This window comes from Rattus norvegicus, chromosome 6, assembly GCF_036323735.1.
Source record: "Rattus norvegicus strain BN/NHsdMcwi chromosome 6, GRCr8, whole genome shotgun sequence".
In the NCBI taxonomy this organism is placed as follows: Eukaryota; Metazoa; Chordata; class Mammalia; order Rodentia; family Muridae; genus Rattus; species Rattus norvegicus.
Window position 1 is genome coordinate 143,105,050 of NC_086024.1, and position 26,567 is coordinate 143,131,616.

Below are 26,567 nucleotides of genomic sequence, written 5' to 3' on the forward strand. Positions count from 1 at the left end.
TCTCTTGTTACTAAATGAAGCTTCCAGTGCTAGGACTGGGTGTTGAGTTATTGGCCAAAGTGCTCCCATGAAAATCCACAAACCCAGACCTTTGCCAAGAAAACAGGTTGCTCTCCACAAACTGACAACAAGGCCTCATTGCTAAAGACAACACCCACAAAACTCACTGAATATGGAGAAATCAAGCTGGAACCTACACAGAGCCTAAGTTCTAGTGTCTTTGGTTCAGGAAGGTACTTTGCAGGGTACTAAAAGAGACACATGAACACCCAGGTGTCCACAAAAACTTTAATCTATAATCTACATACTATGCTAGGGCAATGGCGGCACAGAGCTTCTAGGAGGGACCAACCAACGTCTGATCTGACTTAAGGCCCACTCCTTGAGATGCAACCCATACCCAACACTGCTTGGGTGACCAAAACCCAAAGTAAGATAGTCCAGAAACCTAGAATAAAATAGAATAACACTGGTATAAAAAAGAAATAATAAAATGACTCTTAATAACATTCAGCTAGTTTCCCAGATGAGTCCTTATTCAGCCATTATCAGAGAAGCTTCCTCCTGCAGAAGATTGGAACAAATGCAGAGATCAGCAACCAGACACTAAAAAAAGAATGAGAGATCTTGGAACACACAGCTCTTGAAGGACTCTCTCCATCAAATCTCTCCTCGGAGTTCAGGGAACTCCTTGGAGAAGGGGGCAGAAAGTGTAAGTCCATGAAGAGAACAAGACCTCCTGATGGAGAACATGAGGAGAACAAGAGCCCCTGGATTAACTGAGCAAGGCTCATATGAACTGACCAAAACTGAACCAGCAAACAAAGGGCTTACATGGGTCTGTACTTATATTTATTACAGCTTTCTACTTAGTGGTTTTATGGGGCCCGTGAGTGTGTGGATGAGTGGGTCTCTGATCCTCATGTCTTCTCTTGGTCTCCTCTTCTTCTGTTGGGTTGCCTTGTCTGACTTCTTCAATGTGATGGTTTCCATTTCATTTTATATTTTATGTTGATGTGTTTTGTGATCTGGACTCTTTTCTATGCAGAGACCGAAAGGGATTTGATCCAGATGAGAGGAACTGGGATGAGCAGAGGACATAGAAACTAATCAGGATGCATTCTATTCTAATCAGGAACAAATCTATTGTTAATAAAAGGGGAAATTAAAAAAAATAAGACTTTGTGGGAAGGCAGGGGGTGGTAAGAATAGTGGAAGTCTTAGTTAGGACTATTATTGCTATGACAAACACCATGGCCAAAGGCAATCTGGAAAGAAGGGATTATTTGGCTTACACTTCCACACTGTAGTCTAACCATTTAAGGAAGTCAGGACAGGCACTCCAACAGGGCAGGAATCTGGAGGCAGGAGCTGATGCAGAGGCCATGGGGGAGTTCTGCTTACTAGCTTGTTCTCATGGCTTGCTTAGCCTGCTTTCTTATAGAACAATGGGATCACTAGCCCAGAAATGGTACCACCCACGGTAGGCTGGGCTCTCCCCCGTCAGTCACTAATTAAGAAAACGAGCTTGTTTACAACCTGATCTTATAGAAACATTTTCTTAATTGAGGTCCCCTCCTTTCAGACGACATATCGAGTTGTCATAGAACTATCCAGCACAGGTGGTAAATAATTCCCTTACAAAAGCACAGAAGAAATTTTTCAATGAATTCATATATTCCAGGATTTCTTTTCCTGGGTCAATGTAAACAAATTCCTGCTTGTTCCACTAAAGTCTATTTTAGGAAACCAATAAGTTTATTGGACTTACATACAGAATGAGCATGGGTGAGGGTCCTTTTCGGGCCAGTAGACACCAGAGGGTACCTACTAATCAAGCAGGGCCAGCTACTGGATACAGAACACACAGCCTTAGTGTCTCTTCTTATCTATGATTCTGTGAGATCTAAATGTACCTCAAATGAAAATGAAACATAGCTATCTATTTCTTATAATTCCCTCCTCTTTTTCCTTTACTTTACCTGTCTTATCTTTAGACTTACATTAATTTTTAAAGACTTATGTAGCATTCATTGACTATCATAGGACAGATAGGCTGTTTTAATAGGTAAAATATTGGGTTATGTTAACAGGCTTTGGGCATTTGTTTGCTGGTTGTTGTTTCAATGAGGATCCTTTGTTTATTTTAGCACCTTTAAAATAAGAATGCAGAATGGAACTAGACAAAGCCACCCTGAGTGAGGTAACCCAGACTCAGGACAAGCATTTTATGCACACACTTACAGGTGGATATTCGCTGTAAAATAAAAGACAATCATGCTACAGTTTACAGACCCAGAGACCCTAAAGGAACAAAGGGGGATTCAAGACTCTCTCTGGGCAGGGGAAATAGAATAAGTTTCATGGGTGGACTGGGACAGGTGGGTTTGAGAACAGAGTAATCAGGTACAGAGGGGAGAAATGAGCGAGATTGTGTGTGGAAGAGGCATTTCAGAGGCCCAGTGCAATGGAAACTCCATGGAATCTATGACTAGCAAAGCCTGCTAGTAATGGGGGACATGGAGCCTGAACCTGCCATCTTCTGTAGCCAGGCAAGACCGCAAGTGGAGGGATTGGGACACCACCCCACCCCCCAATCACAAAACCTTAGACTTATAGTTTGTCCTATCTGCAGAGTATTCTGGGGCCAGAGCCTAGCAGAACTATCTTCAAAGACACAAGAGGCTTCATCCAGCAACTGATGGATGCAGAGCCCCACAGATTAACATTAGGCTGAGCTCTGAGAGTCCTGTGGAGGAAGGAGTGTCTTAGTCAGGGTTTCTATTCATGCCCAAACATCATGACCAAGAAGTAAGGTGGGGAGGGAAGGGTTTATTCAGTTTACAATTCCACATTGCTGTTCATCACCAAAGGAAGTCAGGACTGGCACTCGAGCAGGTCAGAAAGCAGGAGCTGATGCAGAGGCCATGGAGGGATGTTACTTACTGGCTTGCTTGCTTTTTTATAGAAACCAAAACTACAGCCCAGGGACGGTACCACCCACAATGGGTCCTCCCCCTTTGATCACTAATTGAGAAAATACCTTACAGCTGGGTCTCATAGAGGCATTTTCTCAAAGGAGGCTCCTTTCTCTGTGATAACTCCAGCTCATGTAAAGTTGACACACAAAACCAGCCATTACAGGGAGAAAGAATAGGAGGAACCAGAGGGACCAGGGATACCACAAGAACATGGCCCTTAGAATCAACTGACTGGGGCTCATAGGGACTCTCAGAGATCAGAGGGCCTCTAGGGGTCTGGCCTAGGTCCTCTGCACACCAATTATTGTTGAGTAGCTTGGTCTTCTCCTGGGATTCCTAACCATGGGAACAGGAGTTGTCTTTGATATTTTTGCCTATTTGTGGGACCCTTTCCCTCCTACTGGACTGCCTCACACAGCCTTGATGGGATGATATGTACCTAGTCTTATTGTAGCTTGGTTTGCAGGTCCCTGGGAGGCCTGCTCTTCTTTAAGGGGAGAAGGCTGGGTAGATTTAGAGAAGGGAAGTTGGGGGAGGGGACGACTACCATGGGGATGTAAAATATATAATAGAAGAATAAAGAATAAACAAAATAAAAAAATCTAAAAAATAAAAGATCACTGATGAAAGGAAGGGGGAAGGGAGGTAGGAAAGAAGTTAGGGCAGAAAGAGAGAGAGAGAGAGAGACAGAGAGAGACAGACAGAGAGAGAGACAGAGAGAGAGACAGAGAGAGAGAGAGCAGCATCCTACTGCAGTTCCTATTTCCACTACAATTACAAGAGAATTTAGGACCAAAGACACCAACCCTTTCTATTTTCTAAACCATCCTTCTAGCCATAATCTATAAATAGATCATCAATTACTAAATTCTCTGCTAATATATTGGCAAGTGGCATTAATCTTGAAGAGCCTTGATAACTATGCCATTAGAAATTGTATTATATGAAATAAAGTCTTCAAGCAAGCACAACACAAGCATTTCCGTTTTCTAACTGGCATTATATTAGGGATGATCTCCCAAGCCACTTCCAAGCTGATTCTAAAGGAAGGGTGCATCCTCACTGGCCTCTGAGCATGTTAATGCCTGTTTAGCACTCGGATATGAAGCGTGCTCTAGCACACACAGCTCTTTTCATTTCTTAAAGTGAACACTAGAATAGTTCAAATTGAACCTCTCATGTACAATCAGTACTGGACACTGCTGAGTTGGGAACGCATCCTACCTCAAAACGCAGGCAGGGGAACCGAGTCCAAACAAGTTCTAAGAAATGGAAAAATAAATGTTATGTTCGCTAACTTATGGATCATCTGTGTACACATGTACAAGCTTTGACGTGGCAGAAGGAAAAAGCCACAGGTCCCCCAAGGAAACTAAATCTCAGAAGCCCGCCTCTAAAACAGTTTCAGCATAGAACTTGCCCTTCGGACCTCATTCGGCTCTCGGTTGGTCCTACCTGATGTCAATCAGATCCAGCCGGTTACTTTGGAGGAAGTGTATTGGCTCAGAACACGCCAATCAAGTTCACCGAGCAAAGGGGCGGGCCTTGACAATCTCGCGAGCCCACACCCGGTCCCGCGACCTTTGCGTTGGAAAATGTAGGCGTGATTTCCAGCTTTTGGAAGCCCCGGTGCTTTACGAAATCACGGTAGCCGGAGAGCCATGGAGATGGTGAGCGATGGTCGCTAGGCTGAGCGGAGGGTTGGGTAGGCGGGAGTCTGCGCTCCGAGGGGCGCCTGGTCCGCTCGGCCTAGGGCGGAGTTGGGCGGCTGCGCGGACCTAGCGTCCTCGGGTGCCCCGGAAGGAGGAGCAGAGCAAACACTGATTTTGCTTCCAGTCCTTTCCCCTGCAGTGGCCTCTCTGTGTTTGCAGCCAGCAGACTGCTGGAGATGGCCTGAAGGACCATCAGAAAATCCAGTCTCCGTGGCGAAGGTTCCTGCGGGACAGCAGCTAGGCTCTCGGGTCTTCCTCCTCCCAGAGTTTTCCCGTTCCCCCCTTGCGCCCTGTGGTTGTCTCGGAAATAGGAGGTCAGCTCCGAAACCCTTTCCCCAGCCTGCAAATATGTGCGCCATTCCCAAACAGTATCAGTTGGTAGGCCACCGTGTCTTCAGTCAGACAGCTTTTGACGTCGGGTTTTTTTTTTCCCCCTCCAGATAATGAATGGCACTTTATTATTGTTTTTTAAAGTTTTCGTGTCAGTGAATCTTGGTTATACACCCTAATGAATTTCATTATGACGTTTTCATCCGTGTACGTGTATTTTGAACATATCTTCCATTATTCCCCTCTCCTCCCCCCCCCCCCACTGTAAACCGCTTCTTTCCTAACTGTCTTAGGGTAGACAGTTATCTTTTAGGATAGGTAGTCTATCTTTTGGTGAGCCGAGGAACTTCATTAGGGTTATTTACCGAAGGGTTAGTTACAGGAGCCTGGGTATCTAACTAGTGACAACACCAGACTAGAAAAACCTCTCAACCACTTATCAACGTTCACTGCCCACAAATCCTCAGGGAGGGGTGTGGCCTCGCGACCCCTCCCCCATGAAGTATTGTTAGGGCCAGTCTTTTGCAGGTCTGTGCATTTAATCACATTTGCTGACATTTTAGGTATAAGAGCCATGTCATACGTGCGAGATATCCTCAGGGTGGCATTTTCTAGGAATTTGTTTCTTAATAGGTCCCCCTTTCAACACCCTGGGTTTTTGTTTGTTGTTGTTTTTTAAGTCTTTTGATTTGATTTTTGTACTTTTCTTTTTTTGTCTTCTGAGCCACAGATACCTTCCCACAATATTTTCGGATTGAGTCTTCCCCTTACACGATGCCAACGCTCTGTGCTTTAGTGATTTCCTGCACCTGGGCCCAGCACTGTGTCCACAGCGTAGCATATACTGACCACTATGCCCTCTCCTTACACAACAACCTGAGCTGTGAGGTGCACCGAGAGAACAGCTAGATGCCCTGAGCCTGACAGGAAGCCCTCTTGTTGTATGCATGCCTTGGCTACTAAGAACAGTATTGAAGTCAACCTGTTGGAGTAGCCATTTTTTCAACACCAGGACTTCAATCCCTTAGTGACTGCTAGATTATGTGTTCATTCTGCTTCACGGTTTTAAAAACAGCTGTACCGAATTTACAGTTTAAACGGTTCTGTGCCTAGGTTTCCTTTCGAACACAATGGAATACTTTTTTTTTTTTTTTACTTCGACTCTCATATTACATCCCATCTGCAGTTCCCCCTCCCTCTTCTCCCAGCCCGCCCCGACATTACCTCTCTCCCAGATCCACTCCTCCCTTGAGAATAGAGCGGGCCTCCCAGGAATATCAACTGAACAAAGCATAATAAGTTACAGTAAGACTAGACGCATGTCAAGGCTGGAGCAAGGCAACTCAATAGGAGGAAAAGGGTCCCAAAAGAGTCAGAGACAGACCCCGCTCCCATGTTAATAGTCCACAAGAACAGCAAGCTACACTACTTTAACAAATATGGCAGAGGATCTAGGTCAGACCTTTATAAACTCCCTGATGGTCACTTCTTCAGTTTTTGTGAGCCCCCGTGAGCTCTGATCAGTTGGTTCTGTGGTCTGTGGAACACTTTATTCATCATGCTGGCCTGGCACCCGCTGGCTGTGTATTGAATCACAGGTTCAAGGCCTTAGAATCCACCTTGTCAGGTAGCCACTGGTACAATGCGTTATGAAACTTCTTCCTGGAAGAAACAGCGGTTGGTGCTTCTTGGAGTTATAGCCCATAGAAAACTTGGCCATCCGTTTAAGCCAGAAGATTTCCATGTGCTCAGTTCCCCCTTCTCCCAGAGCCTGGGGGTTCAGGATATAGGTCAGTGGAAGGGGTTAGCTCGGATCCTTCACTACGCAGGCAAACTCTAGGAAGAATAGGTAGACCTGGAGTCAAGTAGTATGGCCAACTTGAGAAGAGGGCCTGAAGAGTACGGAGCTCACACTCTGAACTTCCAGAAGCCCGTTAATGAGTAAGGTACGGGGAAATTCAGAACTCAAGGCATGTCCAGTCTGCGTGTGAGACCTCATCTCCAAGCAATAAAGACACAACCTCGTGAACTTGGCAGTGGGTTTCGTGACCCCAGGAGACTCAGGGAGCTGGGAGAGGGATGGCAAACAGGCACATTCAGATGTCTAGTGAAAGAGCGGACTTAACAGATGAGGGGTCTGAGTCACAACGAATGTGTCCTTTCTTCCCTTCAGCCCCAAAGCTTTTTCTCTCAAAACCTACACACTTTGTCGCTCTTCTTTTCCTTGGCAGATGTGAGCGAAAGTGTAATCAATCTAGTTAGGGCACCATGGTCAGAGTACAGCAGGGATTCCACTGAACCCGGCTTTGAAAACCGTGAATTCATTGGGTTTGCCTTTAGGAACATGGGTAACTGCACTGCCGCTGTGCCACTGAAAAGTCTTACCCCATAAAGTATGTCCAAACATAAAGGCTGTATGTATCGAGGCGTCGCACTTTAAATTAACCTTTTCACTCCTGCGTCTTCTAGCATCTTCCATGGTCTTGTGCAAATGGGAGGAAAGAGGATGAGACAGACGGAATCCCAGAATCGAGTCCTATGATGCCCCCATCTCATTCGGTCTCTTAGGGATATGAGCAGCCACATCTTCTTTGTGGTAGACCTAATATCTACTGTGTTTCTTTGTTCTTTTCTCTCATGCCTGCTTGACCAGGGTTAACTTAGTCTTGGTTATCTCTGTCCTGTATTGGGATAGTGGAAGAAATAATTGTTCTACACCATGACAGGGAAGCTACATAATACCTTCCTTTCTGGCCTTTACCACTCGTGTGGATTTTACATAAGACGTGTGAGCTCCAGGAGCTGTGGGCCTGCTCAGCAGCTCTCAGAGACTTGTTAGCCTTCTGACTTGTGCTTCTCGGTTCAGGATTCCTGAATTCTCCCACCAGCTTCGTAGGCCCAGTCAGTTCTGTATACTATTCCTTCTGTGGTCTGGGGCTGATGTCAGAGAAAGGACTGACAGTTACCTGAGAGCAGCAGTGGAGAACTTGTCAGCAAGTGAAGAGGGCATGGTACTAAAGCTTTTTCTCTGTAGATTTGTAAGTCTGGAGCACTCCCTTTCTGGTCACATCTATCTTTGTGTAGGGGTCTTAGCTGTCAGTTGTGTGTGCAAACTGTATGTGTGTTATGTAGCTTATATATAAAAAGGTTATGTAGCTTATATATAAAAAGGACTCTTGTCAGTATAGCACTCATCTGAGTCATGTTCTGATCTAGGCCTACTGGTCTGTGAAGAACTGAAGAAGCACTAATAAAATGTCTGTTGTCTTGAGAATGTACCGTGTGTGAGGGGATGGTCTTGATAGCTATTGTAGGAGCCAACTGATTAAACTGGAAGCTTTCTGAGTACCTCCTGTTTGTTCCAATGAAGCCCTGCAAATTGAGCCCCCTCTCCCTATGTCTTGAAAGTGGTTTGTCAGAAACATGAATGGGCACATTTCCAAAACTGAATGCTTTTGCTGGTTTTGTTAGCTGCTATCTGCCAAGCAGTCTGATGTTCTTTGACAGTTGCCATTAGCAGTTACATGTTCTTTTAGAGGGGCCTTACTGCAGCCAGGAATAGAAAGCTGATGTATATTAAAAGGCCATTGCAGGTGAGGACATTAGCAGCGCAGGTGCACACAGGACACGGTCTCATGCTGCTGCTTGTAAAGCTGGGGTAAATTCTTCATCACAGAGGAATTTCAGGATAAGCCATGTCCCAGACTTGGAGTTTGTTAGGAAGAGGTTCTAAGGTAGGTTTGAGCACGAAGGTTAATAGAAACAGGTTCTCAGAAAGGGGCACATACACCCATGTGTGGATGTCTGTAACAATTGCTTTAGACTAAACAATTATTTTTACGTTTTCAGTGCATTTTGAAGTTGCATCTCAGTGCTTGCTTGAAGAACTTAAATAAGATCTTACACCAGTTCCCATTATCCATGAGGAATGCATGAATAATTAGCGTTTTAATGCAAACAGTAATTGATAGCCTTTTGTGAAATTCTCAGAAAACATGTGGGAAAGGACTAAGGCCATTCTTGGAGATAGGCTCTATTTAGGTGCTGAGCGTTGTTCGTTGGTGTTTCGGTATTTTATTTGCAATGTCTGTATGGAAGGAACGCTGTCTCTGTGAGAGCAGCTGATAGCAGTGATGTCCGGTTGTGATTTGTGACTCATCTGAGTTGACATCAAGCAGACTCCAGAGTGAGAGGCTCCTTTTGCCTTCATTGTTCCCTCAGTTTCCCCCATCTCTCTGGCCTGTCCAGCTTGATACTAATGAACGCAGCAGTGGAATTGCCAGGGAAACACAAGAGCGCTGCCATGGAGACAGGGCTCCTTTTTTCCTAAGGAGCAGAATCATTCACGAGGGAGACCATGTAAAATGAAGCCTAGGGAAAATCCGGGATTCTTTGATGATCCTTGACACATGTACTGGGGTCAGGTGTCCTTAGGATGGATTCCAGGTGAGGGTAGTTATGCTGTTGATTGCTCTGACTTCTAAATTAGTTCCCAGGTGTGGCTTCTCTTTAATATGTCCCCAGGTCACTGTAGTTTACAGCCTACCCTTTGAAATCAGTAGTTGATGGCCTTTTGACTTGTCACTAGTTTTTGCTTTGTGGTTAGTACACAGATGAGTCAGCGTCATTTTGCTTTTTTCATTCAATTGGAGCCACACAAGACAAACTGGAAAGCCTTTATTTTACACATCATATTGTAACTTAGGGCAGCTTGGTATCATATCTTGCCTCAAGACTGCAGAAACCTCACTTCCTAAAGTAACAGGTCTCATGGACCAACCCACCTCCTGATCACTTAGACATTGCTTTAAGTAACCTTGGCTTTGCTAGACTCTCCATGCAGAGAGGCTTCTGTTTCCCCTCCCCTCTCAGTTTCTTTCCTTACCTTTCTCTTTTTAAAATCCTCTGTGTGTGTGTGTGTGTCTGTCTGTCTGTATGTATGTATGTATGTGTGTGTGTCTGTCTGTCTGTCTGTCTGTGCCCTCTTGTTTGTTTGTTTTTCCTGTCCCCCGAGTTGGTATTGAGTACTTTGCAGAGCGTCGTGTGTGTGTGTGTGTGTGTGTGTGTGTGTGTGTGTCTGTCTGTCTGTCTGTCTGTGTGTCTGTGTCTGTATGTATGTGTGTGTGTCTGTATGTATGTGTGTGTGTGTGTCTGTCTGTCTGTGTGTCTGTGTCTGTATGTATGTGTGTGTGTCTGTATGTATGTGTGTGTGTGTATATGTCTGTGTGTCTGTCTGCCTGTGCCCTCTTGTTGTTTGTTTGTTTTTCCTGCCCCCCAAGTCGGTATTGAGTACTTTGCAGAGCGTCACATGAAAGAAGGGCCCACCGTCCTTCCACTGACATTCTCATAGTCCCTGTCGGTGGTAATTCAGAATGTTTCTAAAAAGCAGTGAAGGTGATTCAGTTGTCACACTTTTATTTCATTTACTTCTCGGCTTATTTTGCATCATTTGGGGTCTTCGATGAGAGTTGTTGATTAGTGTGGATAAGCATAAATGAGTAAATTTCAGCCCCTGAGAACTGTGCCTTTCAGGAATAAAATTAAACGTTTTGATATATGTGGATAAAAATGAGACCTTTGGGGCATCTACCCTTAGTACTCATTGATCTCCACTTTCTGCTATGGTGACCAAAGGCACACATGGGGGTGTAAGTGACATGCTCGTGATGAATGCTCATTGGGTATCATCCAAGAAACAGGCCTTTGTTGGTCTCATTTAAGAGTAGTGGGCAGTCTCACTACCAACCTAGAACTAAACGTGTCGGACAGTCTCACTACCAACCTAGAACTAAACGTGTCGGACAGTCTCACTACCACCTAGAACTAAACGTGTCGGACAGTCTCACTACCACCTAGAACTAAACGTGTCGGACAGTCTCACTACAACCTAGAACTAAACGTGTCACTTTATGTCACTTTCCAGGTGTATTTCACATTTAGTTCTTAAACAAGTCAACTAAGACGGTTTAAGATGTGTCCAACCTTCACCTTAACGGACATTGTCATATATACAGCTCATGTTATAGAACTGCCTAATCAATTTATTAAATAAATTAGAAAAAAATATTTTCAAATTGTTTACCTAAACTGCAAACCTTTTATACTGGGCCACATTCATAGCTATCCTGGCACTAAACGTGGTCCATGGATGGGTCACACTCAGATGCCACAAAAAGTATCAAAGTGTCGTCACAGGCAGCTTCTGGAAGGCCCTGCTTGCTCATGGTAACACCGTGTGCAGGTCTTTTCCGTCTGTTTCTCTCAGCTCACCTGATAACACAGGCTGTTCAGAGTGGTATTTAAGACAAACCTGACGGTTGGCGTCGTTGACAGGGCTATTCTTGGTTTTCTTCCTAGTTGTCTGGAAGTTGACTGTGTAAATCCTATACATTTCCATATTCAATGTCTATTGATTTATTTGTTATCACATAACAAAGAAATGTTATATTCTCTGAAAAGAGTAGGATAACATAATTTTCATTTTGAGGAATGAAATGTAAGTGCTTCAAAGGTTTATTGCTATAAACACCTGAGAATTTTGTGAATTGTTCCGCACTGAATATGGTCATTTAAAACTGGATATACCTAGGAAGCAAAAGTCTGCCATTCAGGACTTCAAGCTAAAGAATCTCAGGGATGAAAGACAAAGCAAGTGCGAGGAGAATGTGTCTCTGATTAGCAGCTGCGAGACCCCATGTTCAGAACTTGCAAACATTTGTGTCTCTACCTTAATTCTGGTTAGTATGGTTTTGTTTCTTTGTTGTCATTTTAAGCTACTTCCTCTTCTAATATGAAATAGACACTGCACAATAGATTTCATTTCATCCCAGCTCAATATCACATATACACAATTCTTTACCACTCTTATTTTAGCCAAAGAAACAAATCTATTTCCAAGCATGTTCACATTAGACTTTATAATATAAAACAATTAGTAAATTACTAAACAGCTTCAGTTTTGATTGTAGTTTGACATCCTTAAATATGTTCTCAGTGGTATTATATTTAAAGGTACCATTGGCACTGTTGGCCTCTGTGGAGTTATGGTAACCTTGAATTTACATCCTTCTACCTCTACCTACCACCTGCTGGGATTAAGTGTGTGCCCCACATCTGGATTAACTGTACTGGGAGGTCAATCTCTGTGTACTTGCGCTCGTGTGAGAGAGAGAGTGTGTGTGTGTGTGTGTGTGTGTGTGTGTGTGTGTGTGTGTGTTTTAATCTATCTGCGGGAGGCACCCGGGGCCTTACATGCTGTCTATCACTGGGACATATACACAGCCATAATGTGTTGTTTGGATTTATAGCTACTATTTTTTTTTTCAGAAATAAAGTATAAATATTCTTGATCCAGTTTTGTTTTGCTGTCTTTTTAATGCACTTCCATTCCCAATCTCATGTGAAAACTGTTTGAAGTTTATTTTAGTTTCTTAACTTTACGTTTCCTTCTTACTTCTGGACCAGGTACATTTGGTTAGAACCTAACCTAGGTTTGACCATTTGCCTTTTTTTTTTTTTTTCCTTTTTTGACAAAATAATGTAGGGGAAAAAAACGTATAAAATCATTCCCATACAAAGATTGTTCTTGCTGTACTTGTTATAATAAAATGCATGATCACTTTAAAAATCAAATTGTACCTCACGGCTGCTAATGAACAGCCCTTGGACACTGATGTCAGCATTACTACTGAGCTGTGTCCTCAGACTCCAACTGTGGTCCAGAATACCTGAATGTGGCTTTCTCGTCTCATTTCCTCTGTTATACGGCAGATAGTGTGGTCTGTTAGTTTATACAGAGCATGTTTGATGGTCATGCTCTGCAATTTTAAATGTCATGTAATTGTAATATTTACACCGGTTTGGTAGGCAGTGTGTCATATTTACTCAGGTAAGGTGTGATAGAATATTAGCATGATATAAAAAGCCCCTTGCTGAACAATTTCAGTTGCCTGAATTATCACCATTCCAACTCTCACTTCTCTTGGGTGACACAGAGCTCCATCATCCTGGTTGACCCAGAACTCTGACAGTGTGGTATTTATTTGTGTTCATTTTGATTTCAGGAACAGTTGACCTTCCGAGATGTGGCTGTTGACTTCTCTCCGGATGAGTGGGAATGCCTGGACCCTCCTCAGCAGAGGCTGTACAGGGACGTGATGGTAGAGAACTACAGAAACCTGGTCTCTGTGGGTGAGGACAGCATCCCTGCAGAGCTCCCAGCACACTGTCACCATTTCATGTCTTTCCTTTCAGAAATGTCTGCTGTACCCTGTGCTTTTGATAAGCAATACAAACGTGTGCTTTAAAGAACAGTTGTGGGGTCCATAGCATCCGTAAAAGATGTTCCCATTTATCCTTTCATTCTCCTTTTCCTCTTTCTGGAGTCACTATACATCCTGCCTTTAGATTAGTGGTAATTGCAGCAATTGTATGGCACATAGCACTCTGATCTCCAGCTTCTCCTCAACTTTGATGTGACTGTAGTTTGGAGCTCAACATTGGTGAATTGAAAATGTTATCTTCTGTATCCTTGAGAAGTCACATTTGCACCAATGTGGTTGGATTTTCTCCTGAATCTCTTCTGCTAAGCACATTACTAGGACACAGATCAATTGTTACAGGTACAACCATGGTATAGGTCATGGTCTCTTTATTGATAATCAAGGCTTGCAATCTCTAAGTTATACCTGGTTCCCTCTCTAGAAACACACAAAAGAGTGCTGAGACGTAAAGTGACCAAAGACAGTGTTCCCAGGTGGGTAGGTAGGAATGAATGAAGCAGAGGACACAGGTGAGAAGGAGGTAGGTCCAGGAGCACATACAAGGTTGTGTAGTACTGTACTGCATGTGTATTCCAAATTGTGTCTCTGTGGTTGTCAGGGCAGTGGGTTGCCCTCCCTGTGCTGTTCTGACGAGTGCTGCAGTTGACACCATTACAGGTTGCTTACCTCTCTTTCATGGCTGATGTCTATTTCATTATAGTCAGAGATGAACTTCAGTGATCTCCTGTCTGTCAGGACTTGTTTTGTGCCACCAGGTAATCCAGGTTGATACTGTGTCTGTAAATCTAATTGTTTATGCTATTTTTCAGGATTTGTTTCCTGGTTAGTACTCTACCTAGTTTTGTTTTACATTATGGAAAATAGGAATATGAAATCAGTATTATTTTGGTACTTTCGATATCTTGCTTTGATTCTCAGTGTTTATATCTAAGAAATAGGAAGTGTATTTTATATGTATTTATTACAATTACACTCTCCTAGAAAATGGCCGTTTGTGTTTGTCTTTGTCATCATTTCTGTGGCTTTGATAAGACACCATTACCAAAAGCCGCTTGGGAGGGAAGGGTTTCAGTGTACAGTTCCACATTACAGTGTGGCGCTGAGGGAAGTCAGAGCAAGGACTCAAACAGAGCGGGGACAAGGAGACAGGAAAGGCCCGTGCAGTGTCCAGCTTACTGGCTTGTTCCTCGCTGCCTGTTCAGCCTGCTCTCATACACACTCCAGGACCACCACTACTGGACCGGGCTCCCATATCAGTCATCAGGCATGAAGATGCCCCCTGTGTTTATTCACAAGCCAGTCTTACAGAGCTGTTTCTCACTGAGGGTCCCTCCTCTCTAAAGATTCTAGCTTCTGTCTAGTTGACAAAAAAGAACAAAAAGAAATTGTCAGCGTGGTTATTTTTTTTTTTTCATTAGAGTTAGAGTTTCTAACTTAAATTGTATCTCACTTTCACATATCTTTTCCTGAAAGTATAATTTTTTATACCATAATTATGGTCATGTCAGTTCACTTTGGCCCATTACTTCATGGTGTTTAGCATACCTGAATCCTTACATCTAAATGAGTCTCCTATGTTACAGCATTATTTTCTTTTGTTTTTATGTATGCACTAGTAATCTCTAGTTCATACACATTTTCTTTATACTTACATTTCTCTTTCCTGCAATAGTATTGATAACACAGCTGCTTTGTTTAGATTGTGTCAGTGTATATTAACAGGTTTATAGTTAAGCTTTTGCTTTTGTCTTTTAAATTCTATTCCGAAGTTAAAAGTGTGTTGTGCATCCTCGTAAGTCCGTGGAACTTGATTACTCCGTTTGATTTTCCATAGAGCTTTATGGTTTTATTATTTGTGTTGCCTCATGGTTGTGGGGAAGTCTCGTGGTAATGGTCATTTACAGTGTATATGCCTGTATTTTTCCTTGACTTTGAAGAGTGGGCTGGCTGGGTATAGTATGTTTTAGACTTTGTTCCTTCAGCACGTTCACTGTGTCCTTCATCTTATGTCTGGATTGCAATGCTTTATTTAAGAGCTCCGCTGAGGTCACATTAGAGCATTGTAGAGAGGCCACATCACATTTACTGCTCTCAAGGTTACCTCTGTGACTTGTGAAACAGAGTCTAATGCATGGGGCATTTTTACTCCTTATCTCTCAGCATGTAGCAACTAATTAAGGTGCTTAAATTCTGATGTTTTTCTTCATCATATTTCTTGTTTTCCACCATTATTTCTTACTAAATTCATCACCTATTTTATTTGCTTATAACTGTTTATTTCTTTGTCCATATTCTCATTTTCTTGATTTTAGTATTTTATCATCCATTGTCTTTCAGATGGTTGTTTCTGTGTGTATAATTCATAAATTGGTTTTAAAATGATGGCTTTGCAATATTTTTCATGTTTTTCCCTCTGAGTCACCTCTGTATATTGTGTTAGCATTCGGTGAAATTTGCCCATTAAAAAAGAATCAACAGATTATAACAGGCGTGGGAGGTGATGCATGGCAGCACCTTAAAAACTGAACATGCATTTGTTCCAGCAAAGCCCAACAATAGTAAATCACTCTGTCGATAAGGCCGCCAATAGAGTGTTTATTGCAGCATGATTTAAAGTAGCCAAAATAAAAGTTAATGTCAGTACAAATGCATAAATGTTTCGGGGGTTTAAAAGAGAGCTTAGTATTTAAACCTCTCTTGCTGAGGACCAGTGTGGGTTCCCAGTTCCCACACTGAGCAGCTCACAACTGCCTGTCAGTCTAGTTCCAGAAGGATAGGATGCCTCTGGTATTCACAGGCATCTATACTAACACACGCACACACACACCTCTGGAAATACTTTAAAAAATAAAAAATTTTAAAGATTGTGTGGCCTGTATGCACAGAGGATCATTATTCAGCAATATAAAAAGGAAAATCAAAATCATGTAGTTTTATGCAGCATGGATAAAAATGCAAGACTTAAAATGAAGCCAGTCAGATATAGGAAATGAGCATCCTAATGTGCAGTCTGAAAAGTTAATCTCAGAAATGAAAAGTGAGTACAGGTGGGTGGATGACCGGTGGCTGTCAACTTGGGATTGAGGTAGTACTGGTCAAAGATGAGTATCACTAAAATAAGCAGAAGGCTACTAAACAATTGATGTTTATTAAAGGTCTAGGCTTAATTGAAAAAAACAAGATAGGCATGAGAACATTCAGAATTTTATAGATCATGAGTATATTTAATATCTATTTCTTGAGAATTACTAAAGAAATTGATGGTAACTGTTCAAGTACAAAAATTAAATGATAATGTGTTAAACAGTTTTAGTCATCTCACTATAAATATATACTTCAAAATAGCACACTGTACATGATCATGATAAATAGATTGTTTGTTTTTCAATGAAATCAAACAAACCGAAGTGATTTGGTTTTATATTTAGAATGTTACTTTTTTGTTTTCTGTACAGGATGTCTTCATTCATGCTTTTTTATTATTGAGGACTTCGAAACCTGTCCTTGGGAAACAAACCTGTTATGTGGAGTTATGTGTCCTTATTCAAATTTCATTAGCTAGCATGGGCTCTCTGTCCCTGGTGTCACTTTGGGGTACCAAAAATAGTATTTGCCTTTGGTCTCAGGTTTACAAAACTGTCAGGTAAAATATACCTGGTATCTCCCACTATCTGTCATTGTAGACAGCCAGGTTTCAGACAGGCCCTAAAAAAAAAAGATTCCTCTGTCTCTTTTCTTCCCCCTGATAGAGATGGAGATTTGAATTTTCCTAATTAACTATGCTATATAGAGTAAAGAAGACCTGTGGTTGACAAAAGGAACAAACTTCACTTCCTGATACAGTGAAACTACTTGGCTTTGTGCTTACTTGGGGTACTGTGACTCCTTCCTGGTTATGGGAGGGTGTACAAGTTTAATTTTGTCATTAAGGTGTTTTGTTGTTGTTTTTGTTTTTCATTGGGTTTTGGGGTTTTGTTTTTTTTGGTTTTTTTGTTTGTTTGTTTGTTTCATCATGGTTTGGTTTGATTTGATTTGGGGGGGGGGGGTTTGTTGCTGGTTGTTTTGTTTGTTTCTTTGTTTTGTTTTTAAGTTAACTTTCAATCTTTTGCTACTATGATTTCTCCAGCTGTTTCCAATATGGAACTCAAGTATAATTTCACATGTATTTATAAACTGTAGTCACTAGCATTTATTTAATTAATTTGCTTGTTTTTATGTATTTCAGCTCTTTCTCATCATTGTACCCAGAACTTTTCACCAGAACAGATCCTAAAATATTCCTTCACAAAAGGAACTAATGGAAGTTGTGGCCTTAAGAGTTTATACTTAAGGGAAGATTGTATATATATAGATGAGAGTAAAGCCCACCATGGTAGAGATATGCAATGTCTAATTACAAGCAATACCAAAGATGTCATTGACAGCAGAGATCAAGAACACAAAACCGCTCTGACAATAACTCCTGTGAGGCCAGATACTTTGGATGAGCCAAGTATCTATAACTGTAAATATCCACAGGAAAGTTTTCAGCATGACTTAACTTTGAAAGAAAGTTTGGAAGATCTGATAGATGGGTTAATGTTTCACCCAAACAGTTCCATAGATAAAGAATTAAGAAGCAGAGGACTGATATCAACAAGTGATCAAATTGAGACTTTCTATACTGAAAGATCCTTACTCTTCAGTCAGCAAATAGCTATCTCCTATGACCCAAAGCACAATTCTATTGATTATGGATTGCCTGCTATTGATCCATTATCACATAGCCCAAATGGCGATACAGATGTGTGGGAAAGCCCTTTCATGTATAAGGAAACTAGCAAAGATTTTAGTAGTGAATCTTTACTAAATAACTGCAATGATATTATCTTAGAGAAATCTAGTCAGTATAACAAAATATGTAACGACTTTGACCATTGCTCAAGTCCCAACAAATATCAGTATACTCTTCCAAAGAAGCCTTTCAATTGTGATAATTTCTTTACTCAATGTTCAAAGCTTTCTATCCATCAATATGTTCAAGATAATTGTTACAAGAGTATCGATTGTGACACAATGTTTAATAAAACTTTAAATGTTATTACACATAAAATTCAGCATTCCCAGAAATCCTACAAATGTAATGAATGTGGCAAAGCCTTTAAATATTGCTCAAGTTACAGAAAACACAGAATAATTCACACAGGAGAAAAACCCTTCAAATGTAAAGTATGTGGAAAATCCTTTACCCAATGTGCAAGCCTTAAAAAACATCAGAGAATCCACACAGGAGAGAAACCCTACAAATGTGAAGAATGTGGCAGAAGCTTTAACCACTACTCAATTCTTGGTCAGCACCAGAGGATTCATACAGGAGAGAAACCCTACAAGTGTAAACAGTGTGGGAAATCCTTTACTCAATGTTCAAGCCTTCAGAAACACCAAGTAATCCACACTGGAGAGAAGCCCTTCAGATGTGCAGAATGTGGCAAATCCTTTACGCAAAACTCAACCCTTAGTCAACACCAGAGAATTCATACTGGAGAAAAACCTTACAAATGTGAACAGTGTGGAAAGGCCTTTACCCAATGTTCAAGCCTTAGAAAACACCAGAGAATTCACACTGGAGAGAAACCCTACAAATGTGAAGAATGTGGCAGAGCCTTTAACTGCCGTTCATCTTTTACTAAACACAAGAGAATTCACACAGGAGAGAAACCTTACAAATGTAAAGACTGTGACAAAGCTTTCATCCACTGCACAAACCTTACTCAACACCGGAGAATCCATACAGGAGAGAAACCATACAAATGTAATGAATGTGGAAAATCCTTTAGTCAGTGTTCCAACCTTAGAAAACATGAGAGAATTCATACATGAGTAAAACTAACAAATGTAAAGAATTTAGTAAATCTTTTATCCATAGTCAAAAACTTGTGTAATGTCCTATAATTCAAATTGGGGTGAGTCCTACAGAGGCAGTGAATGTAACAAAGTCTGAATGTTATTTACAAGTCATTATCAGAGAACTAATTCTTCCTGGGGAGAAACCCTACATATCTGAAAAATGGCAAATTCTTAAAGTTTATACCTCTTTACCAGACACCACAGAATTCACTTTAGAAATGATCTTTTTTAATGTGGAAAAAGTTTAATTGTTGGTCTTCTCTTATTAAGCTTTGAATTCACACATGAGACAAAGACTGGCAAATGTGCAGAATGGGACAGTTCTTTATAGCTCTTCAGCTTTCACTAAACACAGAAATTTGCATCCAAGACAAAACCTACAAGTGCAGAAGAAGTGACAGACTTTTACCATTTTGTGCACCTTAGCACCAGAGTTTATACTGGAATGAAACACTACAGAAATAACTATTTCAATGCCTTTACATTCGAGGCATAAAGCTCTTTAACACCAGAAAACAGTAGAAATTTCAATTTTGTCCCAAGTGCACAGCTCAAAAAACAGTAAAATATTTATGTTTTATGCAGGTATAAGTGTAATACAGCCTTGGTTAATATATAGGCTCTTAATATAATAATAGAAGTCTACAAGTATAAGTTTTCTAAAGCATTTGCTTTTTGCCTAAAATTTACACTGTTGTTCTGGTAGAAATTGGCTACTATCAAAAACTCTCAAAATCTATGATTGTATCACATATATAAAGTTTTTAAATATTCTCACTCATGAAAATAAGAAAGTACCATTCTTACATTTATAAGAAGAACAAGACTCATTTATAACAAGTGCTTGAAAAGAGTGTTTTTCCAAAGACTAGACAGTGCGTTTCCTAATCCAAGAGAAAGTGCTAGATGACAAATATTACTAATGCATTCATGGGCAATGATGGGATTCTATTCATCAATCACTCCTAAGATCTTCAAGTGATTTTTCCTAAATGGGCATGATGTGGCAGGCTGAGATTTCAGAGTATTTGTGAACTGAGACTGCTGCCTGCCCAGGATAGGAGAGAGGAAAATACCCTTGAGGTTCTCATGCAGTGCCGGCCTCTAATTGTGACCAGCTCCAATACAGGTATCCCCTACTAAACTGTGTCCCTGTTAGACACAATAAGCACCACATGCCAAGAACGAGAGCAACACAGAGGGCTGGGTGTTTCGTAACAGGCTGAAGGGTGGTACCAACACAGCAGCACAATATAAAATTGTTGCTACTGCTAACATCTGAATTCAACCAGCCTGGTAGAACACAGGCTCCACTGCCAAATAGCATATGACTGCTCTGGGTTGATCCCACCTTCAAGAGTCACTACCAAATCAGGAAACCAGGAGTGCACATACACTCTACAGGGTTCAAAAGGGAAGGATGCCAGGGCTATGTAAGCATCTGAGATTTGACTCCTTTAGCCCAGGTAGTTTTGCATCGGTAAAAGGAACTTGTTCTGAAGTTTAAAAAGCCACCTGCTTGAAGCTTCAGCTGACCTCACAGCAATGCAGCAGGCATCAGAGTTGTTGGTTTTTCCATCTAGGGAGGACTGGAGACAAGGGTACATGAAGAGGAGGATCAGAAAGTCCTCTAACTCAACCATGGTGAATGGTATGTAGGATCTGGCTAGGTGAAGAGGTTAGATGTGGAATTAGATGTGTCTGTATGTTAGGATAAGGTTAAAAGGATCCTGACCTGAGACTCATGGTTTGTGGAGTCCCAAATGGTGCTTAATCTATGTTGGGGCACTGGATATGAGACCTCAGTAGAAGGTGGGGTGCCTGAAACAGAGGGTTAGGCAAAGTGAGCCAGGCTTGCCCTGATGAAGAGTTTGTAGGATCTGCTTGGCCAAAGAGATTAGTTAGATGTAACATGGGAAGGGACCTTAGTTGGGAAGTAAGTAGCAAGAGTCCTCCGGGCTTTGAAGTTTTGTAACTTAGAGCACTTCTGGCCTGCCCCGACCCATGCTTCCTGAGTGTTGAGCCAGCTTCATGCTCCTATTGTTGCTACTTCCCTGACAAAGCAAACTGCACCTTTGAAATTATGAGCCAAAAAAGAATCTCTCTTAAGTTGTTTTTATCTTAGAATTGTATCACAGCAACGCAAACTAATAGGGTCCTCAGTTCAAGCATCCAGAACAATTAGTTCAAAGACATTTGCCCTTTTAATAAAGTTTTCATTATCCATAAATATGAATAACATTCATGATAAATAAAAGTGCAGATGGGCTCAACCCTTTAAAGTTGCAAAGCTTGCTTGAGAAATTTCCTTGCATGGGTTTACAGGGTGGGTAAAGTCCTCTGCCTCTTGATAACTTAATTAGAATTTAGCTGAAACTAATAAGTGAAACTGTTAGCCTCGGTTCTAATAGGTATGAGCATGTGTGCTTGGTAGATACTTTCTTTTGCTTTCTCTGGCCTGAGAAACAAAGCAATGTAGGAAATCGGGCTGGAGTAGTGGTTGTGAAAAGAGTGAAAGCTTGTTTAAGCTGTGGAGGTTGGCCATTGTGTTGGGTTTTTGGGTGTGTGTGTGTGTGTGTGTACACATGTGTATGTGATGTATGAGTGTGGCATGTATATGCATTGTGTGTGTGGTACCCACAGAAGTTGAAAGGGACTATTCCATACATTGGAACTGAAGTTATAGATCGTGTTATGTGAGTGCTGGGAATCTGAAAGAGCAACAAATGCTCTTAACTACTGAGCTGTCTCCACAGCTTCTATGTTTTTTAATAAACTGTTGTGTGTAGATTTGTTCCTGGTGATGTTATTGGGGGTCACAGTTTACTGAAAGAGGGTTCCTTATTCTCATCTTGACATTCAACAAATTTACTTTTTCAAGACAAGAAAACGTTAAATGTGAAATTGAATAAGTGAGAACTCAGTGTTTTGTATGAGACTGTATTTGAGCAGATATTTCAAGTTCCAATATCCAGAAAAAAAGTAAAATTGGGAGAAAAATGGTGAATTATAGAAGCTATTTTTTTTTTTTTTTGGTTCTTTTTTTCGGAGCTGGGGACCGAACCCAGGGCCTTGCGCTTCCTAGGTAAGCGCACTACCACTGAGCTAAATCCCCAGCCCCAAGAAGCTATTTTCACTTGGGCAAAATATGCATGAATTTGTGCTTTTTGTACTAACATATATCATTGGACACATTAATGAAGAAAGATTGGTAGCCCCACACATGCATACATTGTATAGTCATTCAACTAACTCAAATGAGAAAAACAGTCAAGATGAGTTATCTCACTACACCGTACTTGGGACCTGCAACAATCAACTAAGAGTTGTGTGCTGTCATTGGAAAAAGAACAGTTAGGGAAGTGGAGTCTGATTCATGGCTGTGGTACTGCAAATGCAGGATATTAGAAGTTGGCCTCTTTGTGGTCCAAGTATTATATTAAATCATATTGTTCTGGAAGCTAGAAAAAGGCAAAATTAATTTTGTTCAGTTTGACAAACTGGTAGGTTGTTGGCTGAGAACATTCCAAGACTTGGGTTCTAGTATTTCAAGTGAAAGCCAATGACAGCAATCTGGTTCTGTGTAAACTTTGAATCTCACATGCCAATGAGCTTTCTGGGTAGTTCCCATTTAGAATAGGCAGAGGCCTTCATGGTACACTGCTACATGCTTTCTTTTTAGTTAGGGTTGCTTGTCTAGCTTTATTTTCTAGCATTTAACAATTTGTTTTTATGAGACCAAATCTGAGTGGTTGGAGAAAGTTGAAAATGTTTTTTGGAGAGTGGCAGCAAAGTTGATATCGAAAAAGTATCCACATGAAGATAAAATATCTAAAATAATAAGCAAATCTGGGTAAAACTAAATTGTTGGAACAATATGCTTTAACTGTAACTTCTGTATTAGTTACTTTTCTGTTGCTGTGCTAAAACACTGACCTCACAACTTATAAAAGTTAACTAGAGCTTATAGGTGCAGAGGGTTTAAATCTATAATGGCAGGGATAGCATAGCAGCAAGTGGCAAGTATGTGAAGCTGAGAGCTCACATCTTGAGCTAGAAGCACAAAGCAGAAAGATTGAGCTCTAAAAGCCAGCCCCAAAGGAGCTGCACCTTCCTAAACCGCCACCAAACAAGCCACCAACTGGGGACCAAATGTTCGTATATGGGAGCTTTTGGAGGACATTTTTATTCAAACATTTACTCCCTGACTCCCATGAGCTGCTGGCAGTATCTTAACATGAAATGATGCTTATAGTCCAACTCCAAAAATCCCCCATATTCTTTGAGATCCAACACTTTAAAAGTCCAAAGTCTCTTCTGAGACTCAAGATTTTACTTAATTGTAAACATAAACTGTCAAACAAAAACCTCACAAGTTACATACTTCGGATATATAATAATACAGAATATATGTTACCATTCCAAATGGGAAGAATTAGGACGTAGTGAAGAAATAATGGGCCAAAGCAAGATTGAAACCGAGCAGACCAAACACTAAATCCTATAGCTCCATATTTGGGACTTAATTTTGAAGAGCTTTAGGTAACTCCAACCCTCCAGCATCACCGCCTGCAACATACATCTCTCTCTTGAGCTCTTGACAGATATCTCATGGTTCTGCCATCTTTTATGTCCTAGGGTCTCCAGTACAACCCCGACTTCACTTACACTGCTTTATGCAACGGCATCTCTGCCTCTTGAAGACTCCAGGACTTAACACAGACTCCCCTTTGCCTAGCTTTAGTGGCTCTGAAATCATGGAGGAAGAATCCATGAATCCTTCACTTCTGCATCTTTCATGACAGCTTGGGAGGAATCTTGCCTTTCTTGAATCACATTAGCAGAACTGGTTTTACTCAATTGCTTTTTAGAAGCAGATGCTTGAGCCCACTGTTTCTCAACTTTCTTAATGCTGTGCCCCTTTAATACAGTTTGTCATGTTGTGCTAATCCCCAACTATGAAATTATTTTGTTGCTACTTCATAAGTATAATTGTGCTACTGTTATCAACTGTAATATAGTATGTAAACCCCATGGAAGGTAGTTTGACTCTCAAAGGAGTTACAACCCACAGGTTGAGATCTGCCTTAGGCTCCCTTTCACAAATTAGAAGCTTGGCTAAGTGGGCTCTTGACCTGAGAGCACCTTTCTCTATATGGACCTGTAGAGCAGATGGCACTCCATAAAGGTTCTAATCTTTTTAGACACATGTAGCAGGAACATCAGGGCTGCCTCTACAAACACAGGACCGTGCAACTGCAAAAGCATCTCCTGCAGGAGGACCTTATTAAGAACTGCCTGTGACACCAATATTCCTGCAGAAGGACCTAATTGAGGACTGCCTAAGAAACCAAAGATTGCTAGTGCAAATAATGCCAGCCAATCAGGAACTGGTGTTTAGAAGAGATGCTTTCTTGGGACCAATGCGGGCACAGGTGGAGGGTATTAAAGGAGCTTGCAGCAGTGCTCAGACGAGTTTGCTGCAGCATGCTCCTGCTCCTGCTCCTGCACTCTCTGTCGTTGACTGCACCAACTTGCCCCCAAAGCCCAAGAGCAGGTAGGGTCTGGTAGAGAGCTGTCCAGGACACAGGCAACAGGCATGTGCTTTGCCTGCAAGATTAAGTTTCTGGTGCTCTTTTTATTTTCAAGATGTATTTTCTTATTTGAGTGCTGCTTCCTCTTCATTGTAGACCTGTCTGTCAGTCATTCATAGTAACCATGCCTCAGGTTCAATAGTATGCCACCTGAAAATTGCATCCACCAAGGAAATTGCCCATTACTTTTTAATTTACCCTAAGTCCTTAGGAGAAGGACAAAGAGCCGCTAGATTCTTCGCCAAAACAATCATAAAAGTGGCCTCTGGCAAGTTTTTAAAATAATTTGCTCCCTCTGAAACCTTTTGATAAGCCTCTAAAGTCAGCACTGCTCTAAGAACTTACTGTCCTTCAGGTTCCCACTAAAATGTCTATTGAAACTCTACAGTTTACAGCATTCAACTTCCTTTCTCATCCAAAGGTCCAAAGTCTTCCACATTCCTTTAAAAACCTACATGGACAGGTTCTTCACAACAGCAGCCCACTCTCTGGTACCCACTTCTATATTTGTTACTTTTGTTGTGATAAAACGCTATGGCCAAGACAACGTACAGAAGAGATGGTGTTTTGTTGGTCTTTGTCCTTTTGGTCTTGATGGTCTTGATTGGCTTCTTGTTCCACAGATGTGGAGCCCATATGGTGAGGATAGTATGATTTGGGGGACAAGAAGCTGGAAATTCACATCTTTAATTGCAAGCACAAGGCAGAGACAGCAAATTGGATGTGGTGAGTTTTGGATCTGAAATCCTGTTCCCAGTGAAATACTTTCTCCATCAAGGCTGCACCTCTGAAACCTTCCCAAACAGTGCTATCAACTGGGAAACCAGTGTGCAAATACAGGAGGACATGGAGGAATGTTTTCATTTAAATTCCTATGCCTTAATAGAGCAGTTATAACAATTGATCATGTGGGATTTTAAAATGCAAGTTTCTGTAATGCTGGGTACTAAACTTAGGGATAATACTGTAGCATTCAGCCATATTGGTGGTCCATGGAGGGTTGGAATTTTTGTTTGTTTAGTTTTGCTTGAATTTAAAAAAAAAAATTCTAGTTTAAACTTTTAAAAGCATTTGAGTCTAGGAAGCCAAGACAATAATATCAGCTTCATTTGCAGTTCAGAGGTAGGTTACCCTCCTAAATTCCTCAAGTTATCTTAAAGCACTAAGGCTGTCAGAAAATAACACTCTTTACTAACTGGAAGCCCAGGGATCCTATAAGAGAATAACAGGGCAGTAGCCAGTCATTTAATTCCAGTGGGTGCTAATCAATACTGGGTGAAATGAGGCATTCTAGTTCAAGTCTCCATAGTGTAATCACTGCTTAAACAACAGCATTTTTGTTTTTCCTGTTGTGCTTTGGATCAAAGCAATGGCTTTATGAAAGTGTAGCACACACTCTCCCACTACGTTTTATACAACACAGCCAAAGAGCAGATCCTGACCGAATCTAAGGAAATAGCTATACCAATGAATTATTAGAATGTTTATCGTTAGTCTTAAAACATGAGGCATCACCATCAGTTTGGGAGGAAAATAAGTTATGCTGCTTTACGGTTGAGGATATTCAAACAATGATTGCGGTTGTGAGGTAGAAATAGTTTTTATCCAGGAAAATAAGCACTGGACTAACATGATCCCAGAGTGGGATTAGAGGCCTCTCCTCACCACTTCATAGAGGAAAACATGAACTCAGTGAAGACAACCATGTTTCCTGAATGGTCTGTTTGGCTGAGCTCAGACTGAAGGCAGGCACGGAACCTGCATGAACAAGGAGTCGAACGC

The 26,567-nt window shown here is 41.3% G+C and overlaps 1 protein-coding gene across 7 annotated transcripts; it reads left to right on the plus strand.

Moving 5' to 3' along the window:
• Positions 1-4,513: 4,513 nt before the first annotated feature.
• Positions 4,514-19,217, plus strand: Zfp386 (zinc finger protein 386 (Kruppel-like)). Of its 7 annotated transcripts, XR_005505444.2 has the most exons (4): positions 4,514-4,651; positions 13,087-13,213; positions 17,055-17,178; positions 17,531-17,749. XR_005505444.2 is itself a non-coding variant. In XM_039111798.2 (3 exons), the coding sequence occupies exons 1-3, from the start codon at positions 4,643-4,645 to the stop codon at positions 16,865-16,867; spliced, it is 243 nt and encodes an 80-aa protein (XP_038967726.1). In that variant the 5' UTR covers positions 4,514-4,642; the 3' UTR covers positions 16,868-19,217. The 7 variants fall into 7 exon arrangements, 6 of the variants coding, with proteins under 6 accessions (XP_038967726.1, XP_038967727.1, NP_062566.3 ...); XM_039111798.2 differs by having other exon boundaries at positions 16,761-19,217; XM_039111799.2 differs by having other exon boundaries at positions 17,055-17,749.
• The last annotated feature ends 7,350 nt before the right edge of the window (positions 19,218-26,567 follow it).